This window comes from Camponotus vicinus, unplaced genomic scaffold (assembly GCF_025532165.1).
Source record: "Camponotus vicinus isolate PSW18456_S1 unplaced genomic scaffold, iyCamVici1.0 SCAF_3, whole genome shotgun sequence".
Classification (NCBI taxonomy): Eukaryota; Metazoa; Arthropoda; class Insecta; order Hymenoptera; family Formicidae; genus Camponotus; species Camponotus vicinus.
The window spans coordinates 25,520,063-25,547,288 of record NW_028141967.1 but is presented as its reverse complement, the minus strand read 5'-3'; the positions used below and the strand labels follow the sequence as shown (position 1 = coordinate 25,547,288).

General features: G+C 40.0%; 2 protein-coding genes and 1 long non-coding RNA gene across 6 annotated transcripts in view; 2 read left to right on the top strand and 1 right to left on the bottom strand.

Annotated features, from left to right (window-relative positions):
* Window positions 1-384: 384 nt before the first annotated feature.
* On the bottom strand, window positions 385-3,988 carry LOC145968531 (uncharacterized). Its single transcript, XR_014437775.1, has 2 exons — window positions 3,784-3,988; window positions 385-1,173 (listed from the first exon to the last, which is right to left on the bottom strand). It is a non-coding gene; the product is annotated as an uncharacterized LOC145968531 (long non-coding RNA).
* A 170-nt stretch (window positions 3,989-4,158) lies between these two features.
* Window positions 4,159-22,813, top strand: Trx (histone lysine N-methyltransferase trithorax). Of its 2 annotated transcripts, none has more exons than XM_083094450.1 (10): window positions 4,159-4,450; window positions 5,267-6,704; window positions 6,835-7,401; window positions 7,510-7,937; window positions 8,282-8,443; window positions 8,624-9,019; window positions 9,110-15,765; window positions 16,206-16,368; window positions 16,457-16,603; window positions 16,823-22,813. In XM_083094450.1, exons 1-10 carry the CDS (start codon window positions 4,355-4,357, stop codon window positions 16,994-16,996), a joined length of 10,227 nt encoding a protein of 3,408 aa, XP_082950576.1. In that variant the 5' UTR covers window positions 4,159-4,354; the 3' UTR covers window positions 16,997-22,813. The 2 variants fall into 2 exon arrangements, with proteins under 2 accessions (XP_082950576.1, XP_082950575.1); XM_083094449.1 differs by having other exon boundaries at window positions 4,159-4,519.
* A 1,810-nt stretch (window positions 22,814-24,623) lies between these two features.
* The window catches only part of Cic (Putative transcription factor capicua), a 47,001-nt gene continuing 44,398 nt past the window's right edge, over window positions 24,624-27,226 (top strand). The window contains exon 1 of one of the 3 annotated variants that reach the window (XM_083094456.1): window positions 24,624-25,545. The gene's annotated coding sequence lies outside the window, so the exon portion shown is untranslated. The remainder of the gene's footprint in view (window positions 25,546-27,226) is intronic. The other 2 variants (XM_083094451.1, XM_083094457.1) reach the window with 2 other exon arrangements.

The window sequence follows — 27,226 nt, the reverse complement described above, 5'->3', positions numbered from 1 at the left end:
ATAAAACTGAAACCGGTCCCGGTTTCAATACCTGCGATCGCGCCCGCATATAAATATATTAATATGTATATTATCTCTCTTTCTCTCTCTCTCTCTCTCATACTCTCTTTTTCATACTCGCTCGTTTGTCCATACATTTTGCGAATGGATCGGCAATTCTGAATGCGTGACGTATTACTCTTGTAGGCTCGCGCACTTGTTCCATGAGGAAATATGGTATGAAAATTTATTCTCCTAGAAATTTGAAAAAATGAGCGATACAGCAACTTGACAATTATGATTCAATGTAAATTATTATGAAAAAGTGATTTGGAATTTCTTATTTGCAATTTTATATATTCAACAATGTACATTTCTTACATAAATCCAAGTCTTGAAGTTTACTTTAAATAAAATATGCTTTACAGGCTGTATACGTATGTGTATGTGAAAACTAAAATTCATGTATTTCTAATAATTTTCCATTGTTAGATACGTGTATATATAATTCCTCGTAATTATATCTCTGCTCAAATGATCACAATAAGAATTGATTCCAAAATTTTTTTCTCGTAGCTTTTTAATCTCCAACACACATATATCGTGGTAAATCTAAATGTCTAATCTTAAGAGTGTATCTATGCAATTATGAATATAAAGTTTTTGTTCATCTATATTCGCTTTTTACATTTTGCTCGCCGTAAACTTCAATCATCGATTCCGAACGGCTCCTTAATTGTATACCTGTTTTTAAACTTGAAAGAAAATTCGCTAGGAAATGCACGTCAATGACGAAAAGTATGTTAAAGGTTGATATTTCATAAGCCACACCGCGCAGAGCGTTCGGAAAAGGTACGCGATGCGAGGCAACGAAACGGAACGGAACGGAACGGCAGATCTTATAGCTCCGTTACAACCGGCTAGCTGACCGATCCCAACGGGTACGACCGGTGGTACCACACCCGCTCGAGTATTTCGAGCGGAATGATGGAGAGATAAGCGAGTTTGCTAGCTCGCTCGCTCTGGTAACGAGCCTTGGAGAGTCGCGCTCGTAGACAACGCGCCTTTGGGCCAGATGCTGGTTCTCGCACCGCGATTCGGCGCGGCGCGACGACACGCGCCTGTCGGACACGCGATCTTAACAGCTGAGCGCGGCAGCTGGTGATTTTCGGCCGACCAACCAAAGTGTGCCACCTGAAAAGCGAATCGCTCAAAGTTAAAATAAAAGCGAAAATCGATGAAAATCAAACGTAAAGGCTAACGGATTCGAAAACGGAATTTTCTCCACTCGAGTTTTCGGCTCGAAATTTCAAAAAATAAGACAGATTGCTTCATTCGAAAATAATTGACTTTTCCTCGAGAATATTGAAATATTGCAATGTGTAATACTTTACGAATCTCTCTTGGCAACAACAATTACAATTTTCAGCAAGGAAAATTGTAACAAGTTTTTCTCCCGTTTCAACATTGAGCGATTCAAATGCAACTCTTATAAACATTATTTGTTATATCATGTTTTAAAAATTTTTCGTTGTAAACTTTTTATCGAAGAATTAATAATTTACCGATACTTCTGTTAAGAAGGAATTGAAAATATTACATCTAGATTCCAAATTGTACATATGTATATATTGAAAAATTGTATACATGTAATTGTACACATGTATATATTGAGAAAAATTAAAGAATACACACGCAGTCGAATAGTTAAATATATATTTTGTCATTATTTATCGTTTCTCGGGGAAATTTTAATAAGCAATCATCGATGGGCGACAAAAATAATCATTACGAATTCTAATAAATATTATTATTTGAAAAAATATAGCTTTTACGTATATATAACACGAGAATCTAGGCGAGTCGATAAATATTTCATTATCCTAGAGCATAAACTGAAATTTAAATAGATTGCGATTTGTGCAATGTGCATACTATTGTTACAATTCTTTTAAGAGATATACAGCTTATTTGCGCACCGTGTAATATATAAAATTGTAGGCTTTAATTTTAAAGAAATTTTGTTTGTGAAATATATGTAGAAAAAAGAATTTCCGCACAGAGAAACAATTTACGATTTTGGATTATGAACGATTTGCTTATTTATCAAGTGTGGTGTGCGTAAACCAAAAAATTGCCTTGTTATAATCTTTTTTAATACTAAAAAAAAGATATTTCAAAAATATGAAATATATACATATATCCTCTATACTTGAAAATATTTTGTTATTTTTATTTAAATATTATTCTCTCTCTCTCTCTCACTCTAGATTGTCACGAGTTTTTTTAACTTTGTTTTTTTCGTATTTTTACGTTTAAAGCATCAACGCCACTTTAAATATTGCATATCGCTAGATGGACGCAAAAGTTGTACTCTGTATTCGATTGAACAAATCCTATATGCGTACATACGGAAATACACTGCATATATACAAGAAATCGATCTATCGGTAACTCGCGGTTCTTCAACCGTCACGCTGCAGAGAGGCAACCGATACAGCGTCGACAAAAGTCATTTGTTGGGGTGATCTTAATTGCTATTTGAGTAACATACAAGTATGCTTAGTAGAATATCGGAAACGATTAAAGCGCCGCTAAAATGATTATAGTTTCCGTGTGATACAACTTTGGCAGGAATATCTTTTAAAAGATTGAGATGAATTTATAAGAGGATACCTTGACTTTGTTTCAAGGTGCAGAAAGGAGCAATGAAATATAGATAAAAATGAGAAATATATAATAGATGCTCTCTATTACTATATATGTATATAAAATTAATACGCATAGTAATAAGCAGCGAAATTTATTTCCATCTTATTTATTATTTTAACATTTTCTCTCAACGTCTCTCTTTGGATGAAGCACATTTGATTAAAATATTATAAAACTTTACAAGTTTTATGCATATATAAGACATGTAATTGTTCTTTAAACTGCACAAGTACGAGATTTCGTATATTTACAGTTATTTTCATAATTGTACAAGTAGTATATTGTTATGACAACTATACATGAGAGAAAAAACTGATAAACAAATTAAAAAATTTACCCATCTCTAGCGCCAAATTATTTTATTTAACTCATTTGCGCAATAATGCGTTTATTTTTTATTAAATTTTCAATCATATCTTTTTAATTTATTAAAAAGAGAAACTCGCACACCGTCGGTATCTATTAAAGCGTAAGTTGAAAAATAAGTATGACGACAAATAATAATAATGCACAAGTATAAAATACCGCTTGTACGAAATAAACGTCAGCGTATAAAGCCAACGTTAAGCATGTATGTATATTCAAACTAGTCGCGCGCGGTTCTCAACGTCCGACACTCCTCGACGGGGAGTTTACGCGATCTTTATCGTTCGAGCCCCGCGTCGTTCCTTGCGTACTACCCTTGCTGCTTTCCTCCTCGATGTTGACATGCGAGATGTTTATCAATCGTTTATTGAGCCCACAAAACAAACGTAAAGTGTAAAGTTAAAAATAATATCTATTTAAACTTAAAACATTGAAAGCTATCCAAATTTATAATAATTATGTACCATCAAATTTCGCATAATGTACAATTGAAATGTGGATTGCGCAACTTTATATAATCACGCATCATATATATATGTATAATTTCAAAGTGCGAAAGTTTAATTCGAGTACTTGCAGAAGCGAAAGAAATACATCCTTTATGCCGCTACATCCTTTATTGCCGCGTTTCCATCGTCACGAACAACGTGGAAAAGGTAATTTTTGCATCTCGCCGTCGTTGCGAATTTTGAAAATTTTGGAAAATGCGAGTCTCTCGTTACTTACTCTCGATTCCGCCATTTCTATCTTGCGATTACGTCGAAATGCAGATTATCGCAGATTCGTGAACGAGCGAAGGAGGCGAAGGTCGTCGCGATAGCCGGAACGTAGGTACGGCGGCGGGTACGAGTACGGATCGTGTAACGGCGTAGCCCGCCTTGGTAGCTCAGGCTCCCTGTTTGACAAGTACGCGCGTATTTTGCGGCCGCGGCCGAACGGGACCGAGCGCGGCCGACGTTGACCGAGCGCAGCCAGCAACGCGAGAGAGAAGGAGGGAAGGAGAGAGCGAGGAAGAGGGAGAAAGAGAGAGAGACAGAGAGAGAACGACACTGCGCGGCGCGGCGCGGCGCGGCTCGGCGCGGCGGCCTCCATCGTCCATCCTCCATCCTCCATGTGCGTGTGTCTGCGCGCGCGCCGTGTATGCGCCGTGTATACGCGCGTATGTCGGAGAGCGTACGTCGGTATTATAGTGTACGCGAGAGAGTCGGTGCACCTCTCGGCCGTGGGCACGAATCGCGAGTAAAATGGAAGCGGAATTTCGCTCCGAGGTTGAGGTCTGCCGTTGAAAACTGTGAACATGGGAAGGTCCAAGTTTCCCGGGAAGCCGCCAAAGACGGCCACCAGGAAACGGATCAAGGTGCTCGGCCAGCTTAAGGCAGCGCAAAACGATCCGGTAACTGTCGCCGAGAACATCTACTACGGACTTTCCCTGTTCAACGAAACATTCGGTGACAACGACAAGGTGAGAGGACAAGAAATTGACGCGTCGGGGCATCCGCCGCTACCGTCGTCCTTGTCGTTCTTGGCGTCGTTGTTGCCTCGGCGTTGCCGAGGTCGTGCGAGCTCGACAGCGTCGCGTCGCGAACCGTAACCTGTCCTCGCGGGTACATACGTATCCGATCTGTTCGCCGTCCGATAAGCCGCGCCGAAGACACATACGGTGGATCTTTGATACGCGAGCGACGAGCCTTGGTGTCGCGTAACGCGCGAGTTAACCTCTACTATCCTACCCTATCCTATCTTGTGCCATCCTGACGGAGCGGGAGTCGACCGCGATCGCGGAATGGCAGGTGCACGACGTGTGCAAATTTGTTTACGATCAACGATTTACTTCTCACTTTGGCATTGTCTCCCTTGTCCACGAGTCAGATTTAGCAATAGCAATTTGTGAATTTTTATCCATTGCAATTTGTGCTACTCTTCGATGCAAGATTATACGTATTTTGTAAATTGTCTTGTGTTTCATAATCTTTTTGCAACAAGAGAATGATAAGATTGTCAATTTAGAATTTAGATTTGACAGCGAGCAAGTTGTCAAAATTGTCATGCGTAAAGAAAGTAAATGTAATTCAAAAGTCCTCTGTTTACTCTGTGATGCAAATTTATTAAATCCCCCCGACACACGTACACACATATACACACATATATAATTGTTAATTATAATTTGTCATTTTTAATATTTATATATAAATAATTTTTCTCTTTATAGGAACATCCACCGTTCCATGGATTTAGCATTAAAGAGGCTAATCTTTCTGCATCTTATATAAAAACGCAGCAACACAATGCAGAAAAAACTACGGATAAATTACCCTCTACTACAGTCAAAAATCTTGCGCCACAGTCAAACACAAAAAAGGACATTACCGATGTTAAAAATTCTCCCACAGATATCGAAAACACTAATGTGGAAAAATCTGCCGATACAAATTCAGAACCGCCTCGAGACATTGCGAAAGCAGTTACAAACTTGAATACTAAAGATACTTCAAAAATTCGCCGAGCTAAAAATCGCAAAAATTGCAAGACTATCAAGTTTGCTAATTATTTGGCAAATCCAGTGTTAAAATCAGTGAACAACATCTTGGACCAGCATCAAAGAACTAGACAGTTACGTAATAGTACGGCGAAAAGATTGCTTCAAAGGGCAAAATCCAACGGAAGTAACTCGCGCAACTTGGTGTTGCACTCTGGAGAGAAATCCAACACTGTAAGAAAATTTGTTTTACCCGTTCGCAGCGTACATTCGTCGAGGGTTATAAAACCAAATAAGAGGTTTATCGAAGAATTGGAAGAGATTTCTGGTACGGAACACAGCGAGAATGAAATTGGTATGCATGTAAAAAAGGCTAAATTAAATTTGGATAAGTTTAGCAATCGGGAATCAAAACTGAAAGGAGATGTAGTTAATAAATCATGTACAAAATTTAAAGAAGCAAGAAATAAATCGAAAAAAGTGATTGAGAGCGTAGATGCCTTTGATGCCGAGATTGTACCTCGACAAGTGAAAAATATAGAGAAATCGGCGAGTTCTGTTCAAAACGCACAAATATCAAAAACCACTTATAGAGAAGTAAAGAAATCCCATACTGTATCGTGTAAGAATAAAGTATCAAACAATACATCCGACAACTTTAATAATAATCAGGAATGCTTGCAAAACTCGAGCAGAGCGGCACAAACTACGAAATCGACAGTTCCCAGAAATCAGAAACAGATTTCTATTCCTACAAAAGTTCTTCCTGATTCTAATGTTCCAAACTTTGAGTCTTCCAGGGTTCAAACCAGATCGGGAACTCAAAATGAGATAGCGAGCGATTTAAGTAATACAGCCAACTTCGAAAGTGGTGTAGGATTATTGGAAGGTGATTGTGCAAAAATCGAGCATCAGCCTGAAAATGGTAACAAGATTGTGGTTAACGCGTTGAATAATTTTGAAACGGAAAGCAATTTGTCCGAAAGCGAAAACGAGCAAAGTAATCATTCGGATAGCGAGCAATCTGAATTCAGTGGAATGAAACTCAATGGCGGAAAAGTGATATTGAGAAAAGCGAGATTGAAATTGGATAATAAATGTTTAACTGGAACAGAAGGACCATTTTCAACGTCAAGCACCAGCAATACCGTGGGTGGAAGCACTAATTTAGGTATATATTGCATTTTTCGTTCTGTAACAAAAATTTGGAGCTCTGTATTTATCATATTAATATCGCGGGAACGCGTACGATGAAACTTTTCCGTCTTCTAATTGTAATTATCTCATTTTCAACATTTTAGGTTTAACAGGAACTATAAAGTGCGGTGTTTGTGGCGCAGTACGATTTTACCGATTCGTGAAACAGGCGCGCAAGTTTGGTATTCATAGTTGCGAATCTTGCCGCAAATTTATAAGCAAAATGATCAAGCGTCAAGCTTGCGCTAAATCCTCAAACAATGTTCTTCCTATTCTTCAGTGTCATAAAGGCGATGGTCTATGCTTAGTCCCGCCCGTTGTGAGGAGCCAGCAATGGAACATAAGATGCGTTTATAAAGCAAGATGTCCGGCGTGTTGGTTGAAAATGTGTTTGAAATGTTACAACATTCCACCTGTTTTGAGGTCAGGTTTAAACGCATTGTTACCACCATTAATGAGAGACCCTCTAAGTATTTCCTTGTCCTTTGGTCAAGACGAAGATGGTCAGGGACAAAAGCTAGGTTCTCAGTGTAAACTCAGTTGGCCCTCGGAAGACAGTTTGGAAAGAAATTTGTTCAAGTCTGCAATGGGGTGGAGAAATTTCGAAATGGGACAGAATGAAACGAATTATCAAAGTGCCGGAAGTTTTCTCTATACAAAGATAGACAAATGTAAGACAATTATGTTTGTATCATATATCCTTTTCTGTTGTATATTTCAAAAGTATTTTGTATGTTTATTTGAATTTATGTCAAATAACAGTTTTGTGTATTTTACAGTTGATTCTTCGATGAGTATATCGCCGAATAAAAAACGGAGAAAAAATAATAGGATTAAAGTGAGAAGGAAAATTAAAAGTCCGGTGCTCGCTTCCTCCACTAATAATCAGTATCCGCAATCCCTTAGGCAAAGAGTCGAATTGAAAGGACCGAGAGTAAAACATGTTTGTCGAAGCGCCAGTGTCGCTCTTGGACAACCTATTGCAACTTTCCCAACTGCAGACGCGAAAGAAGACGACGAACACGGTAAAAACATTCCAAAATCGGCAAAAGAACTAGAGAGAATAGAGAAGAAAGACGAAGTAACGAAAGAGAAGGAAATGCATAAGCATAATGAAGATAATAATTTTAATCTTAATGTGGCACAACAATCTCATTCAAGAAGGGGAAAACCGCAACAGATTGTATCAACATCGCATTTTCCAGTGGTAAAATATTTTGATATTCTTTCAGACATGACATATATGTATATATAGATATTTTCCAATGAAAATAAATTTTTAGACAATACATTTAGTATGCTAATAACAAAAAAAAAAGCTTACAAATTTTTTAAGGTAATAAGAAACAAATTATAAGTTATTGTATATTTTATTTCGTGACAAATTAATTACGAGTTTAATATTGTGTATAACTTATCTATATTTAATTTTATTTATTTGCAATTTTAAATGTAAAGCTCATTACGACATACACGGAATGAGATTCAAATTTAAATTTTGTGAAATAATAATTTTAATCTGTAATATAAATGATACAAAAATTATTGCAGATGTCTAAGGCAGATACAGATACCTTATATACAGTTTCCATAGATTTCTGGGAACAGTACGATCCTTCGGAAGTTGGGGCGAAAGGGTTTGCTCTTATCGGTTCTGAGCTGTTTCACATACCTGCTATTTGTTATCTATGCGGGAGCGCCGGCAAAGAGCCGGTAAATAAATAGTATCGAATAGTATCGATTTTATCATATTGATAGATGAATAACAAAGATATGTAGTAATTATAAGTAACAGTAAAATATGATATATATATATATATATATATATATATATATATATATATATATATATCATTGAGAACGTCTATCGACATAACAACCATTTTTTTGCAGTTAATTCACTGTCAATGCTGTTGCGAGCCATATCACGCTTTCTGTTTGGAACCCAGTGAGTGGAATGCTTGCGCACAGCCAAACTGGTGTTGCCCCCGGTGTACAATATGTCAATCCTGCCATCTCAGATCCGGTCCGAAATTGTCTTGCATACGTTGTCGTCAGTCGTTTCACCATTCATGTTTGTCCAAGTCCGGTGTTAGCTCGAGGTTGTACAATCCTGATCGACCCTACGTTTGTCAGAGTTGTATCAAGTGCAAGAGCTGTGGTAGCGAGGGCGTCAACGTTCACGTAGGCAATTTACCTCTGTGCTCCATGTGCTTTAAGTTAAGACAGCAAGGCAATTATTGTCCTTTATGTCAAAGATGTTACAACGAAAACGATTTCGATACAAAGGTAAAATATAAATATGTTTTTTATTTCTGATGGCATTTTTAAGATTGCAACATCTTCAATTTACATTGCGATTGTACTGCGTTTTTTTAGATGATGGAATGTAGCGAGTGTTCTTGTTGGGTACATGCCCGTTGCGAAGGCCTTTCCGATGAGCGTTACCAGATACTTAGTTATTTACCCGATTCGATCGAATTTACGTGCAGCCAATGCTCCTCTAACATAAACTCTGTCTGGAGGAATGCCATAGAGGCTGAATTAAAGGCAGGTTTTATCAACGTCATAAAATCCCTAAGTAAAAACCGCAAGATTTGCATGGCTCTCAAGTGGAGTCCCAGGAAGGAATGTCTATGCAGGCCAGTTTCAACTGTAAGGGGACTTGAGTTTCCCGGAGAAGACAAGAGCGAGACAAAAGAAAACGAGGAGTTGGAAGAATGTAACGGTGATAAATCTACGGATACCGACTCAAATTCGAATATCAATTATCGAGACGCTATCAAATCCGATGTAAAGGAACATTCGATAGATGGCTCCGGTAGAAAAGGTCTGCGACGGCTGCGACAAAAATTTCATCTGAGAGAATGCTCAGTTAGGGTGAAGAATTGTGTTCCAAAAGATTTGCAAGACGTTGAGAGAAAGGATTGGACGAATCAGGAATCGTTAATCTCCTCCAACATTATGGAATGTCGCTGCTCCGAGCAGCAAATCATCGCGAGGCCTTCGCCCACTTTAATGTCGATAAAACAAAGGGTAAATGGTAATGAGTACAAATCGCTGTCGCAATTTCATTGTGATATGGAGCACGTGATCAATTGCGCCGGTTCAAAGGATCTGACGGAAACTTATCATGAAATTTTACAAGAGGTATTTCCCTGGTTTACTCCAAAAAATTTCAAAAATGACGACAATGATGACGATACATCAACATCTGCCAGAGATATTAGCAAAGATTATACTATTCCTCTGACTAGGTTCGAGGATCCTATTCTAGAAATGTGGAAGGAGGAAGTGACAAAAGCGCCGAAAGCGACCGCAATGAAAACGATAAATCTGTATAATATCCATGTCGAAGACAGCAGATCGTGTTGTTTATGCAAAGGTTTGAGCGACGGACAGGAGACGAAGGAGGGCAGGCTGTTTTATTGCGGACAAAACGAATGGGTGCACGCAAATTGTGCACTGTGGTCGAACGAGGTGTTTGAGGAGATTGACGGATCGTTGCAAAACGTTCACAGCGCTATTTCGAGGGGTCGTTTGATCCGTTGCACAGAATGCGGCAAGAAAGGCGCGAGTATCGGATGTTGCGCGAAAAACTGTAGCAATATTTTTCACTTTCCATGCGCGAGAAATATCGGGCTCACTTTTAACGATGATAAAACAGTATTCTGCGTTTCGCATTCGAATAATTTTGCTCGCAAATCATTACAAAACGAGAACGAATTTAGTTTGAAGCGGCCAATATACGTAGAATTAGATCGTAAGAAGAAAAAGTATGCGGAACCTAATAAGGTTAAGATAATGATTGGCTCTCTGATGATCGACTGTCTAGGGACCATTGTTCCCGAATTGTCTGATACGACTGAGAAGATAATACCGTGTGATTACAAATGCTCGAGGCTCTATTGGTCCACAGTGAATCCTTACAAAATTGTAAGATATTACATCAGAACTTATGTGCAGGTACATATGCCGGATATCACGTCCGACATGGAAAATAACATCACCATCGATCATACCAAGGAGCAAGAAAAGGAACAAATATCAGTCGATACGCAAAAAGTCGATTATTTGGCCGTTAAACAGACTTTAGATACGCTCATCGATACAGTGTGCAGCAAAGAAGTTGACGAGAATTTGGCAGAACAAAGCAATACGGATCTTTTACCACCAGAACTGAAGGAGGCTATATTTGAGGATTTACCGCACGATTTGTTAGACGGAATCTCTATGCAAGATATTTTCCCAAAAATGTCGTACGAGGATTTTTTAGCTATGGACTTGAAAAATGACGGTACCTTTATCGCGGATCTATTTAAGGATGATATGTTACCGTCAGAGATGGAGGAGACGACAAAACCGCCGGAAAGTAAAATCTCCAAAATGGATCCGTCTGTGTTGGAATTGGGAACGCACAACGATCTCTGGGTACGGTTGGAGGCAAAGACTGCGGTTCAAGATCTCGTGGATGATTTATTTAATTCGAAGAATCAAAAACGCGGCGGTAGAGAACTGAAACGATCTAAATCAGAGGTGATGTCGAATAATCCGCTGATCGTTGGCGGCCAGCGGCATCATCATCAGCGCTCCTGCAGTCTTACTTGGAGTTGTAAACTAGACAACACCTATGGTCCTGGCATAAAGAGACGGAAATTACCCCGAAATCCATCCAGCGCCAAACCAAGTGAAACTGGCCTCATTGTATTAGATGCGCAAAACGAACGCGCGTCCATGTTTCACGAGCTAAGGATTCCGGAGAGCATCATGGTCGCCGTGGGAAGAGGAAATACGCCCAACATATTATCCGATTCAGTGCGTGAGTTGAAATATTGCATCGAAGATTCCGCCGGACTAAATCGTCGCGTATTGCCAACTAGAGACGAAGGAGCAAAAGAGCACAAGAGATTGTTTTGGCACCCGAGACAACAGCAGCCGCGAATAGTACAGGTCGATGGATCAATTGATGCTAATAGCGCTAGCGAGTGTAGTTCACCGGAATACAATACCGAGGAGAAGAACGTGAGTCTGAATCATATATCTGAATCGATTCCGCAATTGGACGGCATCAACGATGACGAGCACACGTCCGAATGCGAGTCAAATGCGGAGAAGGATCTCGACTTATATACACGGTCCGCAAATTTTTTACACTCGAAGCGTATCCTCGGTTTTATTAGATCGCACGTCTCCAGCAATGCCGGTGACAAGTTACAAAAGGTGAGAAGCGGCGGCGGTGGTAACCATGTAATAGCTCCTTCTAGCAGATGCAGCACCTTGCAATATGAGACGGGAAGTTTGTTCAAAGAGAAAAATCTCAAATTGAATCTGCAAATTCCTCAAGTGGACGGCGCGGGTGATATCTCGAGCGACGATGAGTGCGTGTCGTCGCAGCATGTCTCTGCGGTGAGAATGATTCATACTCCGTATGAATCGCCGGCATTCGAGCATCACATCGATCGACCTGTCACCTGCAAAAGATGCTGCTGCACATATCGCACCCAAGATAGTTACAACCGACATTTAACCAACTGCGATATTATGATCACCAGCGACAGCGACTCGGAGACCATGGACAACAAGCTGGCGTCGCCGGAATCGAGATTCTCGCCAAACGTAGGTTCACCACAGTTTATCACCCTCTCGCCGTCCGAGGGTCACACTTTGACAACCGATTATACGGACATCCAGGCAACGTCACCTATCGAAGCATCCGTGCCGTCACCTCATCCGAACATTCAAATCGAACCGATCGCCCAGGCGATCATTACGCCGCAGATCCATACGGCACATGCCACGGTCGAGACCGTGCATCAGACAGTATTAACGTCCAACGACGTGATTGTACAGACCCAGTACACTCGCAGGACCACCACCTTGCCGAATGCAGCAGTATTACCTTCTCAGGAAAGCACGGTGCAGATAACGGAGATTACGGACCCACCGTCCGTCTCCAGCGATTCCAACATTACGGCGCACGGTATGGTGAATACGCCAATGAATTCGCCGGACAGCACGAATTCGCAAACTGTCTCCAGTCCAGAAGTGTCGCCCAATTTGTCGTCTATGGCCGTCCAGACCGCTCACGAATCCGTTCATGCGAACGCGCAAGCAATTTCTCGAGCTTCCTCCAAGTCGAAGAATCCGCGGATAGCCAAGTCCAGGACTAAGAACATCAAATCGCAGCAACAGCAGCAGCATATCCTGAAGAATGTTGTGCAGACGCCACATAATGTTGCGCACACCAGATTTCAGCCGACGATACAGAGCGGCCATCCACCAGCAGTCATCCAGCTGCAACAGACCACCCAAAGACCGACAGTGATTCTTCAACAAGTAGCATCACCGGGAATTATGTCCGCTTATGTGGAAACGCTGCAACAGCAATCGGGCCAAAACTTGCAGTACATTACGACAATCGGCGGTGGGCAACACGAAGCCAGCTTTAAGCCGCCGCCGCAGTTAATCGCTACAAATTCCTTGCTACCGAGCACCACTTATATACAAGCGCCGTCCGCCGACAATCTATTGACGCTGCAGAATGGCGGAATATCGATACTGCCGAGTGTGCAGATTACACCGACACAACCTGCGGTGTTGGGAACTATCATTCAGCAACAACCTAGCGCGATTCAGTGTGGCGTTATATCATCGGAACAACTATTGTTGAGTTCCACGCCCACGCTTGAAATGTTTGCCGATCCAACCGGTGGCATGTTTGTGTCGAATCAACCAATGTATTATGGTCTAGAAACAATCGTTAGCAATACAGTAATGTCGTCCAGTCAATTTATGGCGGGCGCGGTACCTCAAGTGTTGGCCAGCAGTTACCAAACAACGACTCAGGTCTTTCAAGCATCCAAATTGATGGAGCCTATCGTGGACGTGCAAGCTGTACCTACGGTAACGACGGTACAAGCCGTACAAAATGTATCAGGCGTTCCAAACGTGTCCGGCGTACCTAACATTGCCGGCGTACCAAACGTTGCAAGCATGCAGAGCGTGAGCGGCGTGCCAGCGGTACCTAATGGTTACGTGGTAGTAAATCAACAGACACCAGCATCATTACCACCACCGCCGCCGCCGCCACCGCCACCACCGCCGCCACCGCCGCCACTACCACCGCCACCACCACCGCTACCGTCATCACTAACATCATTAGCATCATCGTCGTCGTCGTCGCCATCGTTATCGTCATCGTCATCGTCATCGTCATCGTCATCGTCATCGTCATCGTCATCGTCATCGTCATCGTTGTTAGCACCTGCGCCGCCAGTCTCGGTACTAGCACCAGCACCAGTTCCAACAGCAGCATCTATATCATCGCCACAGGTGAAAGCGATTACGACGCTGCCGCAGATCAACATATCCGTGGCGACTCAAGAACGAGCATTCAGTAGCGTCGCGCCATGCAATGCTGTGTCACCGATATCGTGTCAAAATACGGCCGTCGAACAATCGATGACGTCGGTTCAAGTGGCGGATGTGTGTCCATTGAACGTACATACTACCATTGTCGCTGCGACGTCGCCCACAAAGCTGTCACCCCTGTCGCCGCCACACACGATACCGACGATACCTCGCGTTGCGGTACGACCAAATCCGATCACGCAAGTGAATCACGGATCCACCTGGAAAATCACCGAGCCTCTGTTTGAGCAACCGATGAGTAACAGCGTGCGGCCCTATTTTGACTCGAAACACGTATCAGAGAATACCAGTATGATCAAGTCGAGCATATCATCGTCCAAGATACCGCCCCTACCGAATCACTATATTATCGCGCAGAGGAATCCAATTGTAAATAACAAGTCGAACCATGATGTAAATAGTGTTCATAAGAGCTGCGGTACCGTTGTACCGAACACCAATTGCATCGTGAACGGTAGTGTCAGCGGTAACAACTCGATCGTCAATGCCAACTCTGTGCAAAACAAGATATCAATGCCAACGAGCAATAACATGCCGACCAGTCGACCGATGAACAGGGTACTACCGATGCAAGCGGTGACACCGAAGCAAGATCCGGTCAAGAAGGACAATTTAGCGATTGAAGAACCTACGAAACCGGTATTCAAGCCAGCCGAGCCAGAAATCGCGGAATCAAAGAAGGGAATTATCAAGGAGATTACGCCGATCAAAAAATCGGAGGTTGTATTCAACAACATCAAAGACGGTATCAAACTGAATACGGAAACTATAGAAAAGGTAAAGGAGAATCTCAAACTGGAGCTCGACAAGGAGAAGCTGCAAAACACATCGTTGAAAATAGTGTTGCAGAAACAACTGCAAGATGGTTCTTACAAAATAACACGCAACATGAAGGCGACAGTCAATCAGAGCAAGAAAGTATCACCGCAAGTGACATCCGTGGAGATATTGCCGTCGAAGCAGGTGCCCCAGATCGCGTCGCTGCAATTGTTACCGATTAAAACATTCACGCTCAAGACGAATAAAGTCGATGATAAGATAAAACCCAAGATTGATGCAAAGATGAATATACTCAAGGCAAAGACACCACCCGTCGCCGTCAAGAAACCTAGGATAGTGACAAAATCAATTAGACCAGTGCGAAATAATCCACAACAGAGTCCGCATCACAAGAACTACGCGAAGGGACCGATCCTAATGTACGAAATCAAATCGCAGGATGGCTTCACCCATACCGCCTCGTCCATGACCGAGGTCTGGGAAACGGTGTATCAGGCGGTACAGAATGCTCGCAGAGCTCACAACTTGCCCCCTCTGCCTCATAATCCCTTGTCCGAGGGTCTCGGCTTGGAAAACAACGCGACTGTCTATCTAGTTGAACAATTGCCGGGAATCAATCGATGTAGCAAATACAAGCCCAAGTTTCACATTCCATCGCCGCCGAAATCTGGCGAAATGGAAAACGAATTGCCAGCAGCCTGCGACAATGGAGCAGTTCGAGCGGAACCGTTCAAGGACAGGAAGGTGCACGACATGTTTAGTTGGTTGGCATCGCAGCACAGGCAACAGCCCAAGATGATTTCTATATCGGAAGCAGAGTCCAGGTAAAATTCGTCGAGTATTACTACTATTAATATTGAAAATTGTACATTATGATTATGATTAAATTACGACGACTTAAAGTTAGTAAATGGTAGAAAAAAAAATATATAAAGGGTCGTGTATCAAGGCGCATTTTTTATATTTTAGTAATCACATACTATGTACATATATATATATATATATATATATATATATATATATATATATATATATATATATAGTATGTGAGTATTATAAAATATAAAAAATGCACCACGACCCTTTATATGTATTTTTTTAACGAGGCTGTAGTTTCTCAGATTGAAAATAAACAAGTAGACGATTTTTTGAAAAGGTTGAATTAAAAAAATATATATACGTGACGATAATATTTTAACAATTTACTAAGCAAAGAGAGAAGAGTATTGTCACATCGAATATCATTGCAATATACTGCTTTCAGACGAGTCGCGAGTACAAATCTGCCCATGGCAATGCGCTTTAGAATACTTAAGGAAACATCAAAAAAATCTGTCGGTGTATACCATTCTCACATACATGGTAGAGGATTATTCTGTTTGAGAGATATCGAGGCTGGCGAAATGGTCATTGAATATGCTGGTGAGGTAAGGATGAAAAAATATACATTATGATATTTATTATAATTGAAGTATCGCTATAAATATTAATATTGAAATTATGAATCGTTCTTAGGTTATTCGATCTTCTTTGACTGATAAGAGAGAAAAATACTACGACAGTAAAAACATAGGCTGTTACATGTTTAAAATTGACGATCATCTAGTTGTTGATGCCACTATGAAGGGGAACGCAGCTAGATTTATCAATCATTCATGCGAGGTACAATTTTTTTTTCTTTTAATCATTGCCAAAAATTGATTTAATGATTAAGATAATTAAGAAAATGTATATATAATACATTTGATTGATGTTTCATTAATTTTATAATCATATAATCACATTTTAATTACATGATGATATAACAGCCAAATGATTTTCATACATAAAAATTCTCGCGGTAAATGTGTATTAAATTGTATGTGTGTGTGTGTATTGCAGCCAAATTGTTACTCGCGAGTGGTGGATATTCTGGGTAAGAAACACATACTGATCTTTGCTCTTCGTCGCATCATTCAAGGGGAAGAGTTGACGTACGATTACAAATTCCCATTTGAGGACATCAAGATCCCGTGTACCTGCGGTTCTCGCAGATGTCGCAAATACCTCAATTGAGACTACGTATATACAACTTATTCTAAGCAGCTGACCGACGACAGAGATGCAAAATATGTGCTATAATTGCGCGTGCGCGTGTGCACATTTTCGAATAGGATTCGTTTTTATTGAATGTTGTTCATTTTACTCATCATCAATCTATTTTCAGAGATTGCAGCTTTTTATTACTATAAAAGAATACATATAGATTACATATACACTCTAAATATTAGAAGGCCAGATATAAAATATACACGAAGCACACGATGGTTACGACAATGTTATCTTAGACAGCTACGTTCGTGTAGTTGATTTTAATGGGGTATACATACAAGTATATACCTATAGCAATAAATCATTCGAATATGCCCCGCTTTCGCATCCGACAAAGTCGTGCGTGTACTAATGCGCTTCAGACTTTTGAAAGTGTTACTTTATTCACGCCTGTGTGTGCTTTCTCGCGCACGACTTTTAGACTCTATCTATTATCTACAAGTGTACAAGTTATCTTACACTTTACACTAAATGCGAGTGCTTCTTTTAGATTGCATAATTTGTATATATATATATATATACACAACTGATTTGATTAAATTTAAAAACTCTTTCCCTTTTATTGTTGGACGAACATATCGCAAAGATAAAAAGAGATTGTGACGCGTCAGAGCACGACGAAAAAGTAGCAGATTTTCGAGAATTTCAGAGTTTTCGAAAACTTAATTATCTTTTATTTTCCACCAAATTGACACGAAATAAGTATAGTGTATAAATAATCTTATCAAGAACGTAGATAATATCTGCGATATAATTGTATATTTTAATAATTTGTAAATTTTAAATTTAGTGTACAGTGTATGACTAACTTTGTGACATTTCAAGTCCGCTGTAGGGCCAGATTTAAAATGTTTTTGTAAAATATGTAATTGTTAGATTAGATATATCGTCTTTGATGTAAGTATAGCAAACCAGTTTTAACTTAAATTAAGAATGTAGGCATTAAGGAGAGAGATACAGAATGGCAAGCGAGAACAGTTTCCTACAGCAAGGATATTGTTCAAAGGTGTACCTACTTTGGCAGATATTGATATAATTCTATGCTTTATTATTTTGCATTGCGACATGATTGAAAGAATAATCCACCCTCTTTCCAGATTAATTTCTAGATAGAATTCGATAGCATTCTTCTTTCTTGTTACACATTTTTAGATATTGCATCTATTTGTGCTTCCATCTTGCCAAAATCACAATCATTGATTTTACTTGATATCATCCGAGTTTTAAGAATTGGTTTAAACATAATCTATATTTTAAAAAGAATATTATATTTTATTTGACAAAGATTTTGAAAGGAGAGAGAGCGCTGATATATAATATGTATATATAAATGTTTTCAAAGGAATTTCTATCGAAAAGTTGATTTGTTTATTCAGCTCGATAAAGATTAGACATTATTTGCGATAAACGTCTTCGGAAATACTACTGGTGAACATTTGTGATACTTTTTCAGAATAGAAAATATTTGAGATGCTTTTACATAGAAGACTATTCCATATACATTTTACTTGTTTACACACACACACACACACACATACATATATTTTTACATATATATGTATATACAGGGTGTATTTTAATCGCCCCAGGCAAATATTTCAAATATATATGAAAGATAGAAAAACGTTCCAGACAAAAAAAGTTGTTTGGTTCGGAGGGGGACATATGGTATTATTGGTTTGACCTTGAGTGAAAAGGTCATATAGAGTTCAACTTTGATTTTTTTAATGGAATCCCCTATTTTTCATGACATATTCTTAAGTTATCTCGAGAGCTTTCCAAAACACTATAATTAAGTTATTTTTCATCAAGTACTTTTCGAGTTATGAGGCTTGAAATAATTTCTTAATTTTACATAAACCAATGAATTGGTGTAAAGAAAACACACAATTGTTTCAAAGAAAAAATATGTAATTTGCAATTAACAATTACATATTTTTTCTCAAAAAAACAACTATGTTTTTTCACACCAATTGATTCCTCACATTATTTTGAGTATAAAAGTATTGAGGTAAGATAATCGAAAAATGAATATTTTACTAGATATTTTATGGTTTATGTAAGTACTTGATGAAAAATAACTCAATTATAGTGTTTTGGAAAGCTCTCGAGGTAAGCTAAGAATATGTAATGAAAAATAGAGGATTCCATAAAAAAAAAAACAAAGAAACTCCATATGACCTTGGCATGTTCGCTCAAGGTCAAACCAATGATACCATCTTACGTCCCCCTTCGAACCAAACAACTTTTGTCTGAAACGTTTTTCCGTACCTTTCATATTTTTCGAAATATTTGCCTGGAGCCATTAAAATGAAACACCCTGTATATGCGGGTAATGGATTCTGTACCAATACCCTCTTATAAAGTCCAGTTTTGCCGTACTTTTAGTATACTTACGCTTTTATGCCCGGTGATAGTTGTACATCTATATGTATATTTGTGCAAAAGTAATATTTTATATTGAAAACTAATACAGTCTCTGCAATAGCATAGCAGCATAACAGCGCTCTGTGAGATAATTTAACGACAATATATTTTGGTATTATGCTTAATCAATTTCTGCCGAGGTGGTTGTCCCTTAAATTTTGGTGCTCCATGGACACCGTTAAGTGCACTTTTCATGAAAAAAAAAAATGGCCTAGAGTAAGAGATAGTAGGTTGCGATGCGCGGAAGTGTTTGATAATAATAAGAGATGCGTTATACGAAGAATATTGAGAGTGAATTATTTAAAGAGGTAATATAAATGGAAATGAAAAACGAGATGGCAGAAGCATTATTTGAGCACGCGAATAAGCGTCAGACGTGCTACGATTTTAATCGGCCTGGTTTGGTACAAAGCGCGTATGCTGAGTTGTAAAAAGTTATAAAAACGAGAGAAAACGCAAACTTGTTCTGGTCACGTGAAATTGCCATTTTTTTAAGTATTTTGTGAATCTTTTTTTTATATATTATAATTATCAATAATTTTAATAACTATTATTGGACGATGAATATTGTTAATATAATGATAATTAATTTTAATCTGTATATGAAAAGAGAGTAATACGACTAGTAAGAATGATAACTTACTTGAAAATATAACAATGTTAGATATTTTATTGATATTTATTGATTACGAATGACGGTATTAGGGTTGATGAAAAAAAATACTAACGTAAACCGAACAACCGATGGTACTCATTATGTTGACATAGATACAAATCAAATTCTTTTTTCCAGCAAACGAGCAAATGTGTATTTTTAATTCTTACTACGTTATGCTACGGACATCAAAAATATTTTGGACTTATATAAAATGTATAAGCATACATATATACCATATAACCCGACTTTACATCGTTACGCATTATGATTGTAAACTGTAGGCTATCTATCCAATTTTATTTCTACATTCGCAAATAGAGATTCTTAAATTCTCATATTGTCTTATTATCTGTATTATCCGTATTTACGCTATTGTAAAATGATTACTTTGGTAGAAAAGTATGTTTGGACGTGTGTGTTTATTAGCTGGAAACGAAAAAGTGAAAGAGAGAATGAAAAAAAAAAAGAAATCTATTTATCTCCCGAGATAATCTTTGCTTGACGAATTCGTACGAGTATTTAACAGGTGCTTTCTGGAACAACATTTTCTCTATGTCTTTTTAAACTACTCCTTAAACTATTGTGAAGAGAGAAAGAAAGAAAGAAAGAGAGAATGTGTGTGTGTGTGTGTGTGGGCACGACTTATGCATCTAGACTTTATTATTACTAATATTTTATTTTATATATATATATATATATATATATATATATGTATATATATATATATAATCAATTATAATGTACACACACATAAGGGGAAGAAAGAGAAAGCATAATACATCACTAATCAAGTCACTCGTATATTTGGGCACATTGAGCACTGTTTGTTCATTACATCCATCAGCACCTTTCAAAAAAATAACGTTGCGTATAAAAAAAAAAATGACAACTATCTAAAGAAAAACGATACGATGAATAAACGTATAGAGAATTTAACAATAGTAAAAAAGAATACGAATGTATAGATGTAATAGATAGATTGTTTCTCTTTGACTTTTACGCATGTTTCACTTTTCGACAGACGAACTCGCTCCAAACAATGATTCGAATAGATATTACGTCTCGGTGTTGCGTTAAAATGAAGTAATTAAATTATTTCACGGAAACGAGTACGTGACGCATATTACCGCGTTTCAGCGTATCGTCACGTTAATTACAACCTCCGACAACCGGCGATTTCGTCTCTTTGTGTGCTTTTTAGATCTCTTTAAAAGAGAGAGAAAAAAAAGAAAAAGATTAAACGATTCTTACAATTTAAGAAATTTAAAAAACGAGAGAGATGTTTTCGGAGAAATGTAAAACGCTTCTTAAGATGTGTATAAAACTACTATTCTAACGTTTAAACACAGAGTGTAGAGTTTTGAAATATTGTACTCGTTTAAAAGAGAGAACAGAAAGAAAGAAAGATAAATATAACACTTATTGATAAAAAAAAAAACGGAAAAAAAACTCGACGGTACGAAAGCGAAAAAATTGAAAAAATTGTCTGTGATTATCAGTCATAATAATCTTTAGGTCGACATATTTTTTAGAGAATATTTTTTAGGAAATTACAAAATTTATGATATATCCCTCTATTATTGATATAATATTGGATCAGATACGCTACGCGCGCATAATAATATTAAAAGTAAAATTGAGAAAAAAAAGATGAATTGTAAAAGTTGCAAACTGTTTAAATAGAGTTAAAAATAGTTGAGATTCGATGGCTGTTGTAAAATATTCAGTGTTTGGACAAATAATTATTAAAAACTATTTATAACTAATATCGAAGTACACGGTAATATTATTATATCGCATATTACAGTAGCGTTTTTATCCCTTCTTGCGTTTGCGTATTTATGACGGACATGGGTAGAGAAAGAGAAAGAGATGGAGAGAGAATCGGGCCCAAACGTAAGTTTCGCGATTAATGCGACAAATGAACAAAGTTGCGGAAACGAATCGAGAAAGTGACGAGAGGGACAGGGGGCATTTGCCACACGTTTTTTGCGTGTAAATTGTCGTTATCGATGCATCTACTTATCGTAGAAAACTTGTCAAATTTAGTCGTAATATCTGCATTAACCAGAAAAGGTACCGCATAGAAAACACATAGTCGCTTTCATCACATACATATACACGATACACGTACATACATACATACATACAGAGATATTCCCATGTTTTGTAATTAAATGTTTTGTTAGTATATTATACGAGAAATTAACAAAATAAAAATACAAGTGAAATATGAGAGAAACGTGTATGTTGTACATTTTGTTGTACACGCAACGTATTTCCTTTTCTTTTTTTTTACAACAACAATTTACCATGCCGGCCAAATAGTAACGTATCGAGCCATCGATGTGTCTTTAATATTTCTTTTTTTTTAAACCGCACAATGCGTAGAATTGAAACGTACGAATTAAAATTGCAATCATGTACGTGTGTACGTAAACAAGAATCTGTGTCGTGCAAATTGTCAATTTTTTTTTTTATAACATTTCTCAGAAATCGAGGAAAATGTAACCGTATACGCGCGGAGCGACTCGCTTCGATAAAAATTCGATAAAGACCTCGCGCTGTGAACAAAAGTAATTCTCCATACAAGTACGTCTCGCCGAAATGTAATACATGTACATCTTTCTTCGTCTTTCGCTTTCGAGTCGACGCTTTGATTTCGAGATGTATAATTAAATACTTGTACAATTGTATCTTTGTGTACGGATCATTAGCGCTATCGTTTGTTTGATGAAATTTTCAAAGCTATATATGTTACTCATAAATTTCTATTTCCGAACGCGATGAAATCTATGCTCGTCCACGAACCGGTCCATTTATAAATCGCTAGATTCATGGATTCTCGCCTGCATTCCTTTCCCTCTTTCTCTCCCTTTACACCTCTCTCTCTCTCTCTCTATCTCTGATTCTGGCAACCGGACAGCTGGAATCGGTCAAATTACGCGACGATCAAGCGATACGCGCGCGACGTAAGACGCGCGTCGCGCGAGCCGAGCGAGCCGAGCGTGCCAGAGGTATCCTCTCATTTTTCTCTCCTCGGGCGTCGGACGTCGGCGCGCGATCGCCCGATCGTTCTTACGTCACGCTCGCTCGAAAGCGCGGCCGTGCGCGTTTGTTTCCGCGGAACAGTGAATAACCTCTCTCGGCAGAGTTCGTTTTCACGCATATACCCGCGTCCACGCGCGTGCACGTACGTACACGAGCGTCCAGGCTGACTCCTCCATCTCGCCCCCTCTCTCTTTCTCCTGCTTCGTTGCGCTCCGCTGCGCGTTTTCTCCTGCGGACTTGAAGAAAGCCATACGACTCCCACCACCTTGGACCTCGGAGCGAGCGCGCTCCGCTCGGCTCCGTTTGACGCGACGAGACGCGACGAGACGCGAAACCACGCGTGTGTCTCTCGGTAACGCGCGAGAGGCCGCGTGTCCCCCTTTTCCCCTCGATCTTTCTCTGGGCGGCTCCGCTCGCCGTCCGCCTGCCTGGCCGGCCTCTCTTGTTCATTCTCCTTCGTCTCCCGCAATGTGCTTGTACTACGTACGTATTCAGGAACGTGACTGGCAGACGCGCGCGCCCGAAACAACTTTTCGCGCAGCGCTTCCGTCGCTCCATCTCGATTCACGTTTATTACGAAAATGCAATATCGCGTTTTATCGAAAACGCGACGCGTCTTTCCCGTTCGTTTGACGCAATTTGTTTCTTCGCTCTAGATATCGATTAACCGAGAGTTTGTTTTTCGTTTGCTCTCTTTTCGTGCCAAAAATCATCAATGCGAAATTTCTCTCTTGTTATTAAAGCAAAGAGGATATTTTTGCGCGCGATTATCGAGAGGATATTCGATGTATAACGATTTAAAAGACCGCGCGCGCGGTCAATACGTACAACTACGGAAATCGTTTACCCCTGCGCGAGCTTATACATGATGGTAACTAAAATATACGTTTGGAGCGAAACTGCGTCTACGCCGTGAACGTAACCCATATACGTTACTGTTTCGCGGACAGCGAACGACAAAGTGTTAGTCACCTCAAGGACGTTGGTCGTAATTGGGATAGGTCGGACGGAACCATCGACGTGCGACAAGGAAAGAACGCTGCGCGCGGCGTGCTTGAGCGGAAGAGCGGAGACCGCGATGAGGAAAAAGCAGCGAGGGCGAGGGAGAGAGAGAGACGGTCGTGCACTCGGAGGTACGGAGAACCGTATATTGTGAAAGAGCGCGAGAGGAGAAAAAGAGAGGGCATCGAGTGACCGACAGAGGGTATATACGGAAAAAAACACGCACGCGCGAGAAAGAAAAGTAGTGGAACTTGATTTCGACATAGAAAAGAAACGCGCGCGCGAGAGAGAGAGAGAGAGAGAGAGGCGCGCGACAAACGCAGCGAGCGACAAGGACGAGGAATGAAAGAATGGAGAGCGAGCCCAAATATGCAACAGAGACGGTAAACAAAGAGAGATCGAGCTCGAACGGCCGCGGTGGTGGGGGAAGCGAGCGTGTCGGGAGTGGGGGGCGAACAGGGAGAGCTCGCGCCGGTGCCGTGAGTGCTGTAAATGGCGCCTAGCCGCGAGCGTCGACGCGTCACAGATTCCTCTCTCTCTCTCTTTTTTCTCTCTCTCTCTCTCTCTCTATCTCTCGTTTTTCGAGATAGTTTCGGGGTAGCAGCGAGAGCGGATTTGTCGCGCGTAATACACGGTAACGACGATAAACGTATTTAGTTTTCTACAAACTGTGCGAGGTTATACGCCGCGTAATCGCGAATTGCGTACGTACGTGTGTGTGGGCGTGTGTGTGCGTGTGCGTGTGCGCGTGTATCATCCCGTCCCCTTTCTTCTTCCTTATCCCGCCTCCCTTTATTCGCTCCGCTCGACCCATCGTCCGTTCCCCCTCCCCCTCTCTCTCTCTCTCTCCCTCCCCCATTTCTCTCGCTCGCTCGCAGTGTCCCGTGCGCGCTCGCCTGTGTTTCTCCGCGACGGAGCGATCGTGGCTCTTTTCTTGGTGTGTGCGCGTCAATGCTCAGTGGCGCCCTTTGTCGAATTCGCGTGCAAGCAACATGGAGGAAGGTGCGGTTGTGCTACGATAGTGGTTTCCAAGCGAGGAGAGTGCTACGCGACGACAGCAGCGCCGTCACGGTGCCCGGAACGACGAGGGTGTCAGCTTCTATCGTCCGCTGCTACGCTTCCTCCTCCGCGTCCGCTATTTCCTCTACCTTCTCCTCCACCTTCTCCTCTTCCTCCTTCTCCTCTGTCTCTTTCTTCCTCGGCGGCTACGACAACGACGGTGGTGGCGAGGACGAGGACGGCGACGACGACGACGGCGACGACGACGAGGACGACGACGACGAGGACGGCGACGACTACGACTACGAGTCGACGCACCGGTCGCTCTCCTGTCTTTGTTTGAATCGGCGATTTCTCACCACTGCACGACTCGCAGGTAAAAATGTAGCCGAGATCCGAAAACTCTAGAAACGTTCGCATCTCTTTTCTTTTTATTACAAGATTCGACTATTCCGAACGCAATAATGACAGAAATGTTTATGTTCGCACGACAGAGTTTAACGTCGACTTGTACCCTTCTTGTCATTGTAAGAGGCGTGACTTTAACCTTGTATTATTTTTATGAATGTTGAGAAGAGAATGAGATTCGAGCGATTCTGTATTTTCCTTCGGTTCTATTTTTTAAAAATAAAATTTCGTCTATTATGTCAAACTACAAGGCAATTATACGGATGTAACCTTTCGCACGATTATTTTTTTCTTGATTATTAAGATTGTTTCCATTTGGAAAGCGACTTTTTTTCCTTTTAAAGGAGAACTATGTGATTTGGATATTTATTCCGTAGTGTTTATGTCTTGTATTTGACTGACATTTTTAAAAATAGGTCACCGTATTATACGTGACTCTCAACAGCATACAACGATATACTCGAATTTAATAATGACAAACAAATACGCTACTGTTATTTCAAAGTCGCAAGACTTGGAGAATTTAGATTAAAATAGTTTTGGATCAAAGAATTTTAGAAAGTGACAACAATTCCACGAATGATAACGTTGGAGTTTAAAAATCGAGAAATTAATCGGCTAAAACTGCCTCGTATCTTGTATAATACAAGAGTATATATCAATGTGGAAAATTACGCGATAACATTTTCAAAAATTGAAATTGACAACTTTCGTCCTAAAATGAGTTGATTTTAATTTTCTTGTTTTTTATTTCTCATTGGAATTTATAGACATACATGCTTAATTTATAAAATTAAATTACACTTTTTTGCGTGTACAAATATTGCAATTATTATATTATGCTACTCTAGCGAAAGAAGATTAGAATAGAGGAGCTACTGGAGGACTGGTTTTTTTTTTTAATTTTGAATTTTTGAATTCTCGAGATTCGTAGTCGGTCGACACGTTTCTCGCGCGAGTCGATCCCTCGGGAATCGCGCGTGCGACACGACGATACGTCCGCAAATCGATACGCCACTTCGGCTAGTTACGCTGGCTCGCGCTCTTTAACGTGTATCGATAAGAGGTCCCCGGAGACGTATTATCGCGTAAATATGCGACGCGATCGTTTGTTGTGCACTACCGTTGTGGGGCATATTTGCATTTTTCTCGTATTAGTACACAAAAAGGGCTGGAATTGAAAGTATATATCACGCTTACGTGTGTTGGCTGTTGTATAGCGTGGATAGGAGCGTATTGAAATGTGAGACGTCTCTAATCAATCTTTTAATTTATATACTCTTATTAATTGACCGCATTGAAACATTCGACGTGCACTTCTCGCGTATACATATTGCCTAATATAAATATATACACGGTGTCCCAGACTTGACGAATCAGTCGTTAATGGCTGATTCCCGAGATCATTTGGAGACGAAAATTCTAATACCAAAATGTTGAGGAAGACTTTGTAAAAATGTTCAAACTACTGACGATATTATTGCGCTGAACGCGGGCCCCTTGATGCGCCATGTCCCTGAACTGTCATACGAGAACGTTACGCGCCGATTGGTAATCTTTAATCTTTTGTAGCGCCGAAACTACATCTTCCTCAACATTTTGGTATTCAGATTTTCGTTTCCAAATGATCTCAGAAATCTATCATTAAC

Bases quoted from the DNA above. Each gene is read 5' to 3' on its own strand.
- Trx (XM_083094449.1), top strand. From the start codon at position 4,355: ATGGGAAGGTCCAAGTTTCCCGGGAAGCCGCCAAAGACGGCCACCAGG. The intron at 7,402-7,509 runs GTAAGACAATTA...TGTATTTTACAG, and splicing joins CTATACAAAGATAGACAAAT to TTGATTCTTCGATGAGTATA. The intron at 16,369-16,456 runs GTAAGGATGAAA...AATCGTTCTTAG, and splicing joins TCATTGAATATGCTGGTGAG to GTTATTCGATCTTCTTTGAC.